At 32.6% G+C, this 16,566-nt stretch overlaps 3 protein-coding genes and 1 pseudogene across 3 annotated transcripts; all 4 read left to right on the top strand.

Moving 5' to 3' along the window:
- Positions 1–973: 973 nt before the first annotated feature.
- On the top strand, positions 974–1,537 carry LOC104747655 (uncharacterized). Its single transcript, XM_010469330.2, has one exon. It carries the CDS (start codon positions 1,065–1,067, stop codon positions 1,437–1,439), a length of 375 nt encoding a protein of 124 aa, XP_010467632.1. The 5' UTR covers positions 974–1,064; the 3' UTR covers positions 1,440–1,537.
- Positions 1,538–2,493: 956 nt separating this feature from the next.
- On the top strand, positions 2,494–4,396 carry LOC104747654 (AAA-ATPase At2g18193). The gene is made up of 2 exons (XM_010469329.3): positions 2,494–3,623; positions 3,717–4,396. Exons 1-2 carry the CDS (start codon positions 2,649–2,651, stop codon positions 4,224–4,226), a joined length of 1,485 nt encoding a protein of 494 aa, XP_010467631.1. The 5' UTR covers positions 2,494–2,648; the 3' UTR covers positions 4,227–4,396.
- A 1,488-nt stretch (positions 4,397–5,884) lies between these two features.
- Positions 5,885–9,441, top strand: LOC104748838 (AAA-ATPase At2g18193 pseudogene; annotated as a pseudogene).
- A 1,470-nt stretch (positions 9,442–10,911) lies between these two features.
- Positions 10,912–11,372, top strand: LOC147927300 (uncharacterized). Its single transcript, XM_087487392.1, has 2 exons — positions 10,912–11,020; positions 11,146–11,372. Exons 1-2 carry the CDS (start codon positions 10,912–10,914, stop codon positions 11,370–11,372), a joined length of 336 nt encoding a protein of 111 aa, XP_087343518.1.
- Positions 11,373–16,566: the final 5,194 nt, after the last annotated feature.

Raw genomic sequence — 16,566 nt, 5'->3', positions numbered from 1 at the left:
TACAAGGTCGTGAGTATGTTCCAGACCTTGTTCAGAAGATTGAATGATTGATGATCATTTGACGCTTTTCAGAATGCATGTGATGTTTCCGTAGTGTTTGTCAACAGGTTGCCGTAAAATCGATGTTGGTTCTCTTAATAATACCATTTGATATTTTTTCTGACAGGAAAAAGTTAATAATAAATAATCACTCCAGTCTCCAGTGTACCTGTTATTAGATGGCATGATGCTGTTAGATCAAGTTATAAGCCATTTTTTTCTATTTCTTGTTTATGGATCGTTCTTTTTTTTTTTGCCATCTGAATTTCATTAGAAACATACAAAAAATATTTGTGGAATATAAAACTAGTGAGATCAAAAATATCACCCGAGTCTTAAGTCGGAAAAACTAACCTGTAAAATTACATACTAAAAAACAAACAATATAAAGATTGACAAAACCTAAAAAGCAGCAAACTAACACGATTTAAAACTAAACTCAATATTTGACGACTGATTTGCAGGAGTCTTATATTTCTTTTAACCATTTTTTTCGTCTCAAAATTCATGTTTTGATTTGGATATGAAACAGTACTTGCAGCTGTTAGTGAGTTACAATCATACGGTTACGTGATATACTATATATAAAGCTACCAACCATGTGACATTTTGTTATGATAAGCTGATAACATACATGTCGTCTAACGTAATTAGTCTTTTTGTTTTTTTGGTCAACAGTCTTGTGTTTTATTCTATTGTTAACACAACGTTTACCATGAAACTAATGCAAGTCCTAGTCTTTATTAATTTATTCTAACGGGACTTAATATAAGTTATAACTAATGAGAAAAGAGGATACGACCAACGAAAGTTTGAATTGTCCAAATCGGCAACTTAACTTAAATAATCCACAATTATTTATTATACACCTACGATTTTTATATTATATCAACAAAACTATATAAAGACAATCGAATACTCTCCCTCTTTACAATAACCACAAACAACCATATACTTTCTCTGGACTCCTCTCTTCCAAGAAAAATTCAATATTTAACTTCGATACACAAACCAAAAATCCAGATATGCAAATGCTAAGAACCCTAAGCACGAGGACAAGGAGCCGTCGCAGCGGATACGAACGTGTAAGTGATGATTCCACCTTTAGCTTACTCGGAGCAAAGCTGAGGAGGTCAACTAGCGTTCCGTACTATGCTCCATCGATAAGACTTGGTGGAGATTTTCCTGTGATTTTGGAAAAGCTTTCAAGCCAAAAATTAAATAAGACAGTGGTGACAAGCAAATTGAGCCATCCCATCTTTAGTTTATTTGATGGTTATCGCCGCCGAAGCAAGAAGAAAGCAACGGCTAAACCTGAATTCTCTAGATACCATGAATACCTTAAAGAAAGTGGAATGTGGGATTTGAGATCTAATACTCCTGTTATCTACTTTAAGTAGATGTGTATGTGTATAGAAATTGTGTTATGATTTGTGTTCATTAATTTTTTGTTTGTGAAAACCTTATTTGATATAATGATATGGAATGGTTGCTATAATTTAGAATTTTACGCGACTACTATTTTTTCGTTTTTTTAAAGTCAACTGGGATGAACTAGATTTTGGTTTTCATTTTTTTTTTGACATCAGATTTTGGTCTTCATTTGACATAAAAAAAAAAACTAAAAAGTTATATTATGTTAGTCATTGCAAACGATAGTCACCGGAATTAAATTTACCAAATCTCACTTGGCCTAACTTCAAAAATTCAAATCTAAACTTTACAAATTTTAGAAAAAAACTAGAAACAAAACATGAGAATAGTTTATTGACGTTTGTTAGTGGTGTTCATCTTTCTTGGTGCATCCTCGTCAACAAAATTCTAACATAACATTTGAAGGATATGAGGTCGACAAAATTTTGCTCAGAAACACTTGACTCAAACCCGCTAATAGAGAAATCATATGTTCCTGGCCGTGATAAGATTGGCAGCTTGCAGAAACTATTTGAAATTCACAACTTATGCATATGCTGAAGATTACTGATGATCTATATATATATGCATGTGACATTGCTTTTCGGCTTGCTAACAAGTGTATGTTGGGTTCAAACTTCTAAGATCTGCTTTGGGGGAAAAAAATGTTTGGGCTCTGAACAGTAAACACCCCGGCCCACTAAGAGAGAAAGAGGCAAATTTTATTACTGTATTCTAGACGTATTCGTACTTCATTCAATTTATTATTCTAGACGTATTCGTAAATATTCATCGAACGGACCAAATCAAAGAGGGGAAAGACCCAAGTAGATTCGTTCGTTCGTTCGTCACATGTAGCTTTACTAATTGACCTCTGACGTGTACACGGACGTCTTCTCCTTGCGGCGCAAGCTTCCCTTCCTTCCTCTGCAAGACTCTTTACTAATATTTTTGTTTGGTAGGTCAAGTCTCTTTACTCTGTTAAGACTTCTTTATTATTTTCCTATTTGGTCATATGTGAAAAACAATTTGGGCATGTGCGTCTATAAAAAGAACACTACCTCTTTCTCACTTTTTTGTTAACTCATCATCCCCATCACTTCTTCTCACTCAGTCTCTTTCACCGGAATAAAATCTTTAGGTCATCGGAAAATTTCATCGGTTTTTTTCTTTGTGGCATATCGATTTTCAAAGAGATGTATCCTTCATCCGATTTCTCTTTCTCACCATCGTCGCTGTTCTCAGCGTACGCTTCTTTAACCGGGTTCTTGATGCTCTTTAGATCGATGCTCCAGGATTTCGTACCGGTGAAGCTCCGATCTTACTTCTCCAACTTACTCGACCGGTTCTTTACTGCGAAATCGAAGTACATAACGGTGGTTATCGACGAGAACTTCGGATTGAACCGGAACCAAGTCTTCGACGCGGCGGAGATGTATCTCCGGAACAGAATCGGACCAGATACAGAGCGTTTACGAGTCGGCAAGATCCCTAAGCAGAAACATTTCACGATCTCCATCGAGAAAGGCGAAGAGATCCTCGATACTTTCGAGGGCTCCGAGGTGACATGGAGCTACGTTCAATCGGAGAACGAGAAAGGTGATAAAGTGAAACGTTACTACGAGCTCACCTTCGAGAAGAAGCTTAGAGACAAAGTCATGGATTCTTATCTCAGCCACGTTGTAGCCGAATCAGAGGAGATTAAGCGGAACTTGAGAGTGGTCAAGCTTTACAGCAGAGATGTGTACGCCAGTGATGATGATGATGGTATGGCTGGTGGGAACTGGGGATGTATCAATCTCGAGCATCCATCGACGTTTGATACGTTGGCCATGGATCCGGATGCGAAGAAGAAGATCATAGATGATCTTGAGAGGTTCTTGAAGAGGAGAGAGTTTTATAAGAGAGTTGGTAAAGCTTGGAAACGAGGTTACTTGTTGTATGGTCCACCAGGAACTGGTAAATCAAGCTTGATTGCTGCAATGGCTAATTACTTGAAGTTTGATGTGTTTGATCTTGAGCTTAGTAGTATTTATGACAATGGTGAACTGAAGAGGGTTTTGTTATCAACGACGAACCGTTCGATTTTGGTTATTGAGGATATTGATTGTAATGCTGAGGTGAGAGACAGGGAAGCTGAGAATCAAGAAGATAATAAGAAGAGTGGAAAGGTGAAATCTTTTTTGAATTTGTGATTTGGTTTTGATCTTTCAAGAGAAACTATTATTGGTTCTGACTGTGATGATATGGTCTTTGAGTTGCAGGTGACTTTGTCAGGGATTCTGAACTTCATTGATGGGTTGTGGTCGAGTTTCGGAGATGAGAGAATCATAGTGTTCACGACGAATCACAAAGACCGGCTAGACCCTGCTCTGTTACGTCCTGGGAGGATGGATGTGCATATCAACATGTCTTATTGTACAGGTCTAGGATTTAGGACACTGGTCTCGAACTACCTCGGTTTAGATGGCTTAAACCATCCTCTTTGTGAAGAAATCGAGGCGCTGATCGATTCTACTGAAGTTACTCCTGCTGAGTTAGCGGAAGAGCTGATGCAAGACGATGATACCGATGTTGTTCTTCGAGGAGTAATCAGCTTTGTTGAGAAGAGGAAGGTTGAGAGAAGCAAGACCAGTACTAAGGAGGTTTCTACTTGTAAAGCAATTGATGATGACGAAAAACAGAGTCGTTCTTTGGATTGTGTAAAGAAGAAGAAGAAGAGTGGTAAACAAAAAGGAAAAGGGAAAGGGAAAGGAAAGGCCAAAACTTATTAGGTAAGAGATAGCTTTGTGATATATGATATGGTGTGTTGTGTAACTTGGTACTTTAACATTAAGCCTAATAAAATAAAAGGCTTGTATGGGTTGTAAACCTTATACTTTTGACAAAAGCTTGTATGAGGTTATTAAAAATTAGTTTTGTAAACCTTATACTTTTGACAGAACTATCTTTACCAATGTTATTAAAAATTAGTGGTAGGCACTGCAATTTTTCACCATTACGAAAGTTGACAAAACCTAAAAAACAGCAAAGTAAAGAAGCAATTTTAAAATGTCGTGAGTATGTTCGAGAATATGATATTGCCATAGTGGTTGCCAACAGGTTACCGTAGACAATAACTATAAATCGATGTTGGTTCTTTTAGTAAGACCATCTATATATACATTTTTGGAGACAATTATAAAATAAATCCTGAAATTCAGTACTATTTACAGGGAATACCACTAACATTAAATATTTAATTAAATTCATTTTTTTTAATAAAAACTAATTGTTATACATAGTAATTGTTAGAGGAGCATTTGCCATAACTTTTGGTTTAATTGTTATAAATAAATTTGAAATGTATTTATAGAAACTAATTAGTTCTACCTAAATTATTAAATAAAATAAATATACCTTTTTATATTTTAACACCATTTCAAAAAAAAAATGATTATTTCTATGTTAAAATTAATAAAAATTAAAATATTATGAATCTTTAGATTTATAAATGTTAAAAATCTCATAAAACAGGATTTATTTCAAAACGGGTTATAGCAACATTAGCATAAATTTTAAATATTATTAATCAAAAGCTAGAACATTTTTCGAGACAATTATAAAATAAATCCTGAAGTTCAGTACTATTTATAGGGAATGCCACTGACATTAAATATTTAATTAAATTCATTTTTTAAAATAAAAACTAATTGTTATACATATTAATTGTTAGAGGAGCATATGCCATAAATTTTGGTTTAATTGTTATAAATAAATTCGAAATGTATTTATAGAAACTAATTAGTTCTACCTAAATTATTAAATAAAATAAATATACCTTTTTATATTTTAACACCATTACAAAAAATGATTATTTCTATGTTAAACTTAATAAAAATTAAAATATTATGAATCTTTAGATTTATAAATGTTAAAAATCTCATAAAACAAGATTTATTTCAAAACGGGTTATAGCAACATTAGCATAAATATTAAATATTATTAATCAAATGCTAGAACATGGGTTAAATTTTAATTAATGTATAAATATAAGCGATAAAGATTTAAAATATGCAAAACATTAGTCATATACTCATATATATATATATATATATAGTTAATCTACTAATCAAATTATATTTTTCTTTTCTAAAATAAAATATAGCTCCGCGGTGTACTGCAGGGTAAAATCTAGTTTGGTATTAAAACTATTGATCAAATAGTGAGGAACATATTTTATTCTCTTCAGAAACAAGGTTCGAAGAAGCATCAGGATGCATGGTTTGTCTTGTTGGTTTGGTTCAAGATTATAAAACTCTACTTGCTCTGCTTTTAAACTTTGTTTTCCTTTTTGCCTTCAGCAGATTTTGTCAAAGGATGCATCATGCATAAGCATATAATGTAAACAAGGTTTTTTTGGGATATATGATATGGTCTGTTGTGTAACTTGATGGGTTATGGTCGAGTTTTGGATTGTAATGCTGAGGTGAGAGACAGGGAAGAAGAATTTGTTTACAATTGGAGCAGAATCTCATTGGCCAGGTAAAAAATAGAAAAATATTACGTGACAATAGTTTTTTTATAAATAAAATATAAAATAGAAATCTTATGGCAGAATTTCACTGGACAGATTTGATATGTTTTATAGGATAAAAGATTGATACTGAAACAAAGATTTCAACATGATGATTAAAATATCATTACACATTATCCCCTTTTTAATAAAAGAAAAGTACACAACTTCAAATTGATAGACCATATAATATTAAATAGGTTATAACTAAGATTAATTATTTGATAGGTTATATAGATCAATTATTTGATAGGTTATATAGATTTAGGATTATGATCCTCTTAAAAAGGATATTCCAAAGAATAAAATAAAATCTCAAATAAAATTTAACAAACCATATATAAACAAAAAAATCTCAGAAAGTAATAGAAATTAATCACTCCTCCGTACATTACAAATCATTTCCGATTATTAAAAAAAATACCTAACTTTATCAGAAAATTTTGACTGAGTAGTAGGTAAAAATTTGAATATTTAAATACATTTCATATATTTTTGTTGAATTGTATAGTTTTATATACTATAATAAACTTTTTAAATAATTTAATTTGGAATATTTAAAAATAGGTTAATTTGATATTTTTAAGAATATCATAAATATATGATAGATCAAAAACTTAAAAATTATAAAAACTCTAATTTGATTTGTTATATCACGGGTCAATAATATGTCACTATAATATGAAAATTTTTTGAGAAATATGATTTCTTGCTAGAGCACGGATTAAAATTTCAAAAATATGATTTCTCAGATTAAATTTAAGTTTGAAATAATGTTGTTTGGTAGGCTTTCTTGGTCATGATGATTTTGACAAACATACGTTACATATTTGGTCCTAAAATTAATATTTGTTATACTATAGGTTAAGTAATAGAATTAACAATCAAAATACAATATGTAATTTTAAACACTAAACAAATCAAATAAAATTAACAAACAAAAATTAATTTTTTTATCACACAACTTAATCCACGTTAGACCACGGGTTAAAATCTTGATATACTAGAATATATCTTACATAATAGATGTTATTTTCATAAGTCAGATTCATTATATGATATCATGCCATATTATTCCATAAAAAAAACCTTGTAAAACAAATAAAATAATCACATACACATACACGATGTTTTAAATAAAAATTACCAAATAAACAAAAGGAAGGAATTTCAACCCGTGCTCTCAAGCACGGGTTATATTATAGTAATAAAATAAAATAGAGTTACACTTAGGGGTGTCAATCAGGCTGGCCCGGTCCGGCCCGGTCCGAAACCCGTAAAGCCCGCATATGTTTGAGCCTGACCCGGCCCGGCCCGAAATAATTCCGAACCTATATTTCAAAGCCCGAGCCCGACCCTAACAGGGCTACAGGGTTTTTCGGGCTTTTCCGGGCTTATCTTAGAGATCAAAAATTCAAACTTATAATCCTTAAAAAACAATGTTTAAAGGTGCACTATAAAACAAATCAATCAAAATTTTAATTATTCATCTACATTTACTACAACCAACTTAATTTAAAAGAAAAAGTTTAAAACTAAATAAAATTTTAATAGTTTAACCAAATAAAACAATATATAATTCATATAAAATATCATAGATAGAAATTTTATAAGTATTAAGTAAGGTTATTAAGTAAATATGAAAACTAGGAATAGAGTTTTAAACTTTATTTACAATAAATCTTTAATTAAATATTACAATCAAACAAAAATCTTAACAAAAAGTACAAATATATTTGTTAAAGGGCTTTTCGGGATGGTCCGAGTCCGATCGGGCTAAGCCCAAAAAACCCTATAGCCCGAACGGGCTGAGCCCGAAAGGCCCAATTTTTTTTGGACATATATATTTAAGCCCAAGCCCGGTGTTTTTTAGGGCCGGGCTGGGCTAGCCCGCGGGATTTAGTTCCTGTTAGGTTATCGACGAGAACTTCAAACGGAACAGGAACCATGTCTTCGACGCAGCGGAGATGTACCTCTGGAACAGAATCGGACCAAATACTGAGCGTTTACGTGTCGGCAAGATCCCTAAGCATAAACATTTCACGATCGCCATCGAAAAAGGTGAAGCCATCCTCGATACTTTCGAGGGTTCCGAGGTGACATGGAGCTACGTTCAACCGGAGAACGAGAAAAGTGATAAAGTGAAACGTTACTAGGAACTCACGTTCAAGAAGAAGCTTAGAGAAAAAGTCATGGACTCTTATCTAAGCCACGTTGTAGGCTTGTAGCCGAGTCAGAGGAGATTAAGAGGAACTTGAGAGTGGTGAAGCTTTATAGCAGAGATGTGTATGTGACTGTCGATGATGATGGAATGGCTGGTGGGTATTGGGGATGTATCAATCTCGAGCTTCCATCAACGTTTGATAAATTGGCCATGGATCCGAATGCGAAGAAGAAGATCATTGATGATTTGGAGAGGTTCTTGAAGAGGAGAGAGTTTTACAAAAGAGTTAGTAAAGCTTGGAAGCGAGGTTACTTGTTATATAGTCCCCCAGGAACTGGTAAATCAAGCTTGATTGCTGCAATGGCTAATTACTTGAAGTTTGATGTGTTTGATCTTGAGCTTAGTAGTATTTATGACAATGGTGAGCTGAAGAGGGTTTTGTTATCTACAATGAATAGTTCGATTTTGGTTATTGAAGATACTGATTGTAATGCTGAGGTGAGAGACAGGGAAGCTGAGAATGATGAGGAAGATGAGAATCCAGAAGATAAAAAGAGGAATGGAAAGGTGATAGATCTTTTAAAATAATTTAGTATTGGTTCTGACTGTGATATGTTGTCTCTGTGATGTAGGTGACTCTATCAGGGATTTTGAATTTCATTGATGGGTTATGGTCGAGTTTTGGAGATGAAAGAATCATAGTGTTCACTATGAATCACAAAGACCGGCTAGACCCTGCTCTGTTACGTCCTGGGAGGATGGATGTGCATATCAACATGTCTTACTGTACAGGTTTAGGATTTAGGACATTGGTCTCAAACTACCTTGGTTTAGATGGCTTGAACCATCCTCTTTGCGAGGAAATCGAGGCGCTGATCGATTCTACTGAAGTTACTCCTGTTGAATTAGCTGAAGAGCTGATGCAAGACGATGATATCGATGTTGTTCTTCGAGGAGTAGTTAATTTTGTTGAGAAGAGGAAGGTTGAGAGAAGCAAGACTAGTAAGGAGGTTTCTAATTGTAAAGCAAGTGATGATGGCGAAAAACAGAATGATCCTTCGGATTGTGTAAAAAAGAAGATGAAGAATGGTGGTAAACAAAAAGCAAAAATGGTTTTAAAATCAAACCGTAATTTAAACCAGACTACCTTCCGGGGAACTAGGACCAGGTCAGTTGATTAAATTTTTTTAATGTATTTACGTAGGTTATACAGTTCTATAAATATAAAATAAAATTAAGCATGTTTAGAAAATATATAATATCTTGTAGTTCCTTTTCCGTCTCCCGTTCCTTGTTACATTGTCGCCGTCGGTTAGGTGCTTCTCGAAGACGGTGGTTCCGGTGATTTTTTGGTGCGTGAAGCGAAGATCCATCGGGTGGAGGTTGCTGGTGAAGGATCTAGTGAAGATGTTGGAGGACACCGTCGATTCTTGGCCAGATCTGGTGGATTTGGGGTGGCGACTTTGTTTGCTGTTTTGTCACCGGCGGTTTGTGGGCTTCGGAGAGCAGTGAGGGCTGAAGCTTTTCTTCGACGAGCTTCAGTGGTCGGGTTTGGGTTAATCTGTGCTCCATTCCAGCCACGGCGGTGTCCTGCAGCAAGGGGTGGTGTCATTTTTGTTTTTCAGTCCGACCAAGGTGTGGTGTATGTCTCGTAACTTGACGGAAGTGATGTTGTCACTTTGAACTTGCACTGTGAGGTGATGATATGCTAATATGTGCTCCAATTTCTAATCTTTAGATGATTAGAATTCTGGTTATTGAATAGTTAGTTCGGAGAACAATCTATTACGCCGGTTATTATAGCTTCAGGACTCTTGGTCGGGTCAGTCGGATATATTGTCCGTTTTAAGTTTAGGACCGGAACAGTGAAAGTCGGAGAGACCAAGCTTTTCTGATAATGCGCCTCTGGGTGTTGAAGTTATTGAGATAAGTTCTTCACGTCGATCATGAGGATCTCATAGCTGGGATTTAATCTGCTTTCAGTACTGGTTTAGGCCTTCTCTGTGTTAGTATTTGTTTTTGTGTCATTGGGTCAATTTAGGTGGTTTAAGAGATGATTTCACTCCGAGTCGTGGTGTGTTATCGATCTCGCTGTGGTTAAAAAATGCAATGGTTCTCGATTAGGTAGTGTTGGCTCCGCCTAGTATTCCAGGGTTGTACTTGATCAACCATTGCATTTGTTTTGGTCCAAGTCTATTGGGGTGAATGTTATGTGCCTTTGATTTGGTTATATCATTTGGTTAATGAAAAGTTGATGTTGAGCCAAAAAAAAAAATATATGGGTTTTGTTGGTTCTCGATTCTTTTCTATCTCCAAAAATATTCTTGTCTAATATAGATAAGATGTACAATATCTATTTTACATTTGCTTGATGATGTTACTATATGTGATGATGCCTACACATTTAGCTCACAGACATTTAGAGCCCGTTAGATAGCCCATAAGTTGCGTATATATAAAGTGAAATCCTGAGTGAGAACTTGCCGTCTGTAGATCCCTCTTCTTTCCTAGGCGATATTAATCGAGGTTGGTCTCACATTGCTTGTTTGTGGTTCAATTGTATAAGATTTACTCTCTTACGTAGGTTGGACTCGGATTGCTTATCTTTGTCTCTCACTTCAATCAGATAGGAAACCATGCTAGCTGAAACGCTCCACAAGCATATAGCTATGCTCCCATCAAAATTTGGTGGGACATAGAAAATTGTCTGATACCTCATGGGGTTGCCACACTCATAACTATGTCCTTGAGAGCTAGGGGTTACATGGGTCCTGTTGATATCACGGCAGTTATCGCTCATAATGGTCGGCTTACACGAGCTATCCAAGAAAGATTACTTGACCCGGCAAGTGGGGTGACAGTTGCGGCGATGGTAAGAAAAAAAAAATTGTTTTTTGTTCATTTGTTGTTTTTGTTCACGGCAGTTATCGCTCATTAGTTTTTTTTTTGTTCTGATGGGTTCTTTTTTTCTCAGTCACTGGAGAGAAACATGTTAGCGATGAAGAAATAAAAAGCCAAATGTTTGACTGGAGACAAACGGCTGGTCTTCCGGCCAATGTCATGTTGATATCCGGAGACAATGGATTCTTTGAAGACATGATCGACCTCCGTCGGTTGGGTTACAACATCCTCAGCGCATATCGTCCAGAAGCGGCTTCAGAGTCCTTGTACGACTTGGCTCGAACAAGATGGGAGTCGTGAGCTCTTCTCATATTGGGTCCTATATCGAAGAAGAATAAATGGAGTAAGAAATGGAATAAGAGACGCTCTCCGTCTCCGCCTCCGCCTAAAGACCGTTCGCCCAAACCAATCAGAACCCGAAAAAGTTTTAGCGTTTTTAACTGAAGTGCGAGTTGCCGAGTTTAGGATTAATTTATGTAGATGCTTTAGTTAGATTTATTATTCACTCTATTGAGTGTGTTTTATGAAGATGTTTAGTTTATGTAGATGCGTTAGTTAGATTTATTATTCACTCTATTGAGTGTGTTTTATGTGATTTTAGTTTATGTAGACATTTAGTTTCACTCTATTGAGTGTGTTTTTTTAATGTTATATAACTAAATTTCCTGTTTCCCTGGCGAATAGATAATAACTACCCTTGATTATCAACATAACCAAATCATAAGAAAAAGTGCTATATAACAAGTCTCTATGTACCAAGGTCCAGCTTAGTTTCTGCTGGCCATCGTTTGTGGTTGCTGAAAAGGGAACAAAATATTGATTGTCACCAAAACAAAAATAAAAATAAAAATAATTAGAAATGAAGTTTTAATTTGGTCAATCCAAAAAAGTGACCGACGTCTGCACTTTTTTGGATTGACCAAATTAAAACTTTATTTCTAATTATTATATATATACAGTAAAACCTCTATAAATTAATAATGTTGGGACTACAGAAATTATTAAATTATAGTGGTTTTATTTTATCGATAAATTAATAATTATTAATTTATAGAGACATTGTCCATATTTGGTAATTTTTTTTTAAAAAAAAAATTTAAAACTAAGATTTAATTGTTATATATAATATTTTTATATAATCAATTACAAGGAAAACAACAATTCTCATGTTTTGAAGAGAAAACTAAAAGTTTTTTATATAGTAAAAATATTAGAAATGAGGTCTACCAAAATTTAATGTTCATATATATACATGTATTTTGATAATTTTATATAATTATTAATTTATACTATTATTGGGACCATATATTTACAAAGGATTTTCAAAAAAGTTATTATTTTATTATATTATCGAATTATGTCCAAAATTACACTGGTCCCAACTTGGGACTGAAGAAATTTATTAATTTACAGAGAGTATTAATTTATAGAGGTTTGACTGTATACTGATCAGCAAAGTCATAATTTAAATAGAAATATGACATGAAGAGCCCAACACAACAAATGATTTGGTACTAAGATCAATGTCAGTTAAATCGATTTCACTGTCGGATGTAAACTGGTAATATATTGTTAAATTTTTAAATGTTAGTAAAAGATCATTTGACTTTGTATTTTTGTTTTTTCATATATAAATAATCTAATACATTAGTATTATATAGTTTTGTTGGGTAATGAAAATAAAAATGGTGACAGTTATTCTTTTCATATCAATTATACTTATATTTTTCAAAAAAAAACTTTGATTATTAAAATGCGTAAATTATGTGTGTATAGAATACATCAGAAACGGAAAAAACAGTCTTTTGAACAACAAAAATAGAATAAAAAGCAATAATTGTATAACTAAATATAGGAAATTTAAATAAGTATCTTTCCTACTATATTTAGTAATAAATTTTGGTAACAATAGTTAATATTTGATTTGATTTTAGAAGATTTCAAATTAAATGCAAATATGTTTTCTAATTCAAAAAAAAATGATGAAGATTTTGTTGTTTCAATTTTTAGAAAATTCCCTAAGTTTCTTTATTGTCCGCTTGATTTATTTTTTAAAAATTAGATGACAGAAAAAAAAAAACCTGATGACATGTTTGGAGAGTTGCAGATAACCCGACTCTAATTTTGTTATGAAGGTTTTAAATTTGTGTCAACAACTTTCAAAAATAAAGTATAAATTTTCATTTGTCTTTTTCGTTTAGTATTACTAGGTTTTGAACTTATGCTACGCGTGGGTTTAGTTGATATATTTTAATGAAAATTATATATGATTGATGACCTTTGAGGAAATATTTTTTTATAAAAATTTAAAGAGAATTTGTTAGAAATGCCCTTTTGAGATAACCCTTTTCAAAAATACCCTTTTTGAACATTTTCATTGTTAGCTAAAACACATATGTTAAGAAATCGTTACTTTAAAATTTTTTAACCAATCATAATCAAGACTGCATAATATAAAATATGAAATTAATCTAAAAATTGCATAGAAACTTGAAAACATCTTATATTATGAAACAAAAATATTTCTCTAAACATCCTATATTATGAAACGGAAGGAGTATTATATATCAAATTTATTTAATATCTTGAAAATATCTTACTTATCTACGTTTGTGCTTTATATCTCTTATAAGCTGTAAAACATGTTTTTTTGTGTATGACTTTACATATGATTTGATATTCTTGCAGTAAAATTTTTATTTTTAAGTCTAAGAAAGAAGGATTAACATCGCAAGACCTTGACTTGGTATTATTTGAGTTTAAAGAAGAAGGATCGACGAAGAGCACAAATATTGTTTTAACTATACATGTGTTCATATTACTTTCTCCTCGAGTAAGGATTTTGGTTTGAGAAGTTTCAATACGTGTGAATCTAAAACCAAATAAGTATATGGATGAAATTATCAATAATTGGATGCATGTGTTGACTATGCTGGTCTTTATGAATTGTACAAATTTTATGAGAAAATAAAATAATCTTGGTCTTGGAGTTTGATGGGTTAACAAGTTGTATGGTAGTCTAAAAAAGGTTTTTCAGTGGAAGAATGTGAAAAAGTTGACGAGGAAGAAGAAGAAGAAGAGTATAACGATGAACCGGATAAAACTAACGATGCCAATTACTATAAAATTTGACAATGAAAATGACAAGAAAAAATATGAAAAATAAGAAAACATTGAATAAAAAACACTAAAACATAGGTGGTAGCGATCAACTAAATATAAAAAACGAGATAAATTCAAGATTATAGAATTATTTCGTTTTTCTGGTTGTCAAAGAAATGGTTTAGGATATGTGAGGTCACCAGTTTGATTCGTCTCGCCTGGACGTCGAGTTAAATTCATGATTTTTTTATCTGATTTTGATTTTGTAACATAACTCATTTTTATATTTTTTAAAATTGTGTTTCTGAAATTTAAATTTTTACTTAATACTAATTTAAATTTTTTTTATAAGATAATGTTTCATTACTGTCATCAATCACATACTCCCTCCGTTTCATAATATAAGATGTTTTAGAGAAGATTTTTTGTTTCATAATATAAGATGTTTTCAAGTTTCTATGTTACTTTTAGATTAGTTTAATATTTTCTATTATGCAGTTTTATTTATGATTGGTTGAACCTTTTTAAAGTGCTCATTTCTTATATTTTGAAACGGAGTGAGTATATATAATTTTCATCAAAATATATCAAATAAATCCACGCGTAGCATAGATTCAAAACCTAGTATATATTATAAAAGTTGGCTAACTCTCTCCCTCTGCATGTCACCTCATCACCCAAGAGTGTGCCACATGTACTCTATCTTTAATTTCTTATGTGATAAAAATATGTAAATAAGTAAATAGTTTTAAAAAAAAATCATTACAAGCAATAACTTAAACCGAGTAGACCACTTACTAACAATAAAATTGGAAACTGTTATCTACAATGGCAGTAATAAAGGACCTAAAATATGGAGTTTGGAACCACTAAACCTTTTCGTTTTCTAAACACCCTAATTATTAATAGCGCATACTTTGGAGAATATTAATACACAAATACGGTAGTGGAATACTAATAAATTAAAATAAATACATATATCGATGATTCGTTTGTAATGACTCAAAAGACTCATTAAATCCCATAACCACGATTAGGTCATTGTAAATAGCATTGCACACATTCTCAAGCATAAACCTTCACAATCTTAATTAGCGAGATAGCAGGGACGTAAATCTTCAAAATTTTGGTTTTGCCTTTTTTTTTTAATATAAACCCCAGTATGGACTACTTGAAAATTTAGCCATCGTAGGTTAACTAATAAATTGATTTTCAATGTATTACTAAATCAGAATCACTCTAAAGCAATATGGCTTTAAAACAATCACCATCTGCAGAAGGACAACTTGAAACCATTGGTATAAACAAGCTTACAATCGGAACTTCTATGCAACATATTATTGTGCGATTCATGCGTATGTGGGAAGCTCATAATTTTAAACGAAACAGACAGCTTATGAGCTTAGATCTCCTTCTCCTTGATAAGAAGGTATGCCACAGATAAAATTACAAACTCAATAGAACATGAATATCTACTTGACCGACTTATACCATGCATGATTCCCGATACAAGCTTCTATTCACCATCTCCGCATTCCTCAATACATAGAACTCCTTCAAGAAGGGCAAACTTACACAATGACCAATTTCAAAGTTATCCCAACATATGAACGTTATAGGGTTACAGACAATAACAACTCGATACGCTTCACCGATAATACAAATGTTTGTAAAGAATATGAAAGTATGTGCATCATAAAGAAGGAAATTTTCAAGATCCTAACCGATGCATAATATGTATCATACGCCAACACTAACATCGAGTTTCCCGGTACTTCACGTCCGTCTGTTATTCCCGCATTTACAAAATAAACAGCAACAACAATTCACATTATTAAAACAGTATTCCCCATGAAGCATGCACAAACATGTAATTTCCACATAAAACATAAAACTAAGTGAAACCGTCTGTGTTTAATACGATCTTTTTTGTTACTCGGTTCGAAGTACAAAGATGCACAAATCATTACAAGGTTACGGGAAAACCATTTTTTATCGGTTTTAATCTGCGGTACATCGCGGAACAATATTTATATTACAAAAAATTAAATTTTAAATTGTCTTTGTTAATTTTGTTTATTTTTATTTAGTATTTAAGATTGTATAATTGTATTTTAATTGTTAATTCTAAAATTTGACCAGTTGTATACCGCTGATATGATGGGACAATTATTTAGTATATTTATAATAATATTACATTTTACCGTATCAAATTTCTTATGGTTATAAAAATTTAAATTTCAAGGTTTTTTAGAATTAACCCGTAAAAGAATTATACTTACAATATTATTTTTAAAATAATTTAGTGTTGTTAAATTTAACTCTTAAGTTAAGTGTTTTTAGATTTAACTCATGAAATAATTATATCCGTAAACGTTATCATGAAGTATAC

Source organism: Camelina sativa, chromosome 15 (genome assembly GCF_030686135.1).
Source record: "Camelina sativa cultivar CO46 ecotype springtype chromosome 15, ASM3068613v1".
In the NCBI taxonomy this organism is placed as follows: domain Eukaryota; kingdom Viridiplantae; phylum Streptophyta; class Magnoliopsida; order Brassicales; family Brassicaceae; genus Camelina; species Camelina sativa.
This window is presented reverse-complemented; position numbering and strand designations above follow the sequence as displayed.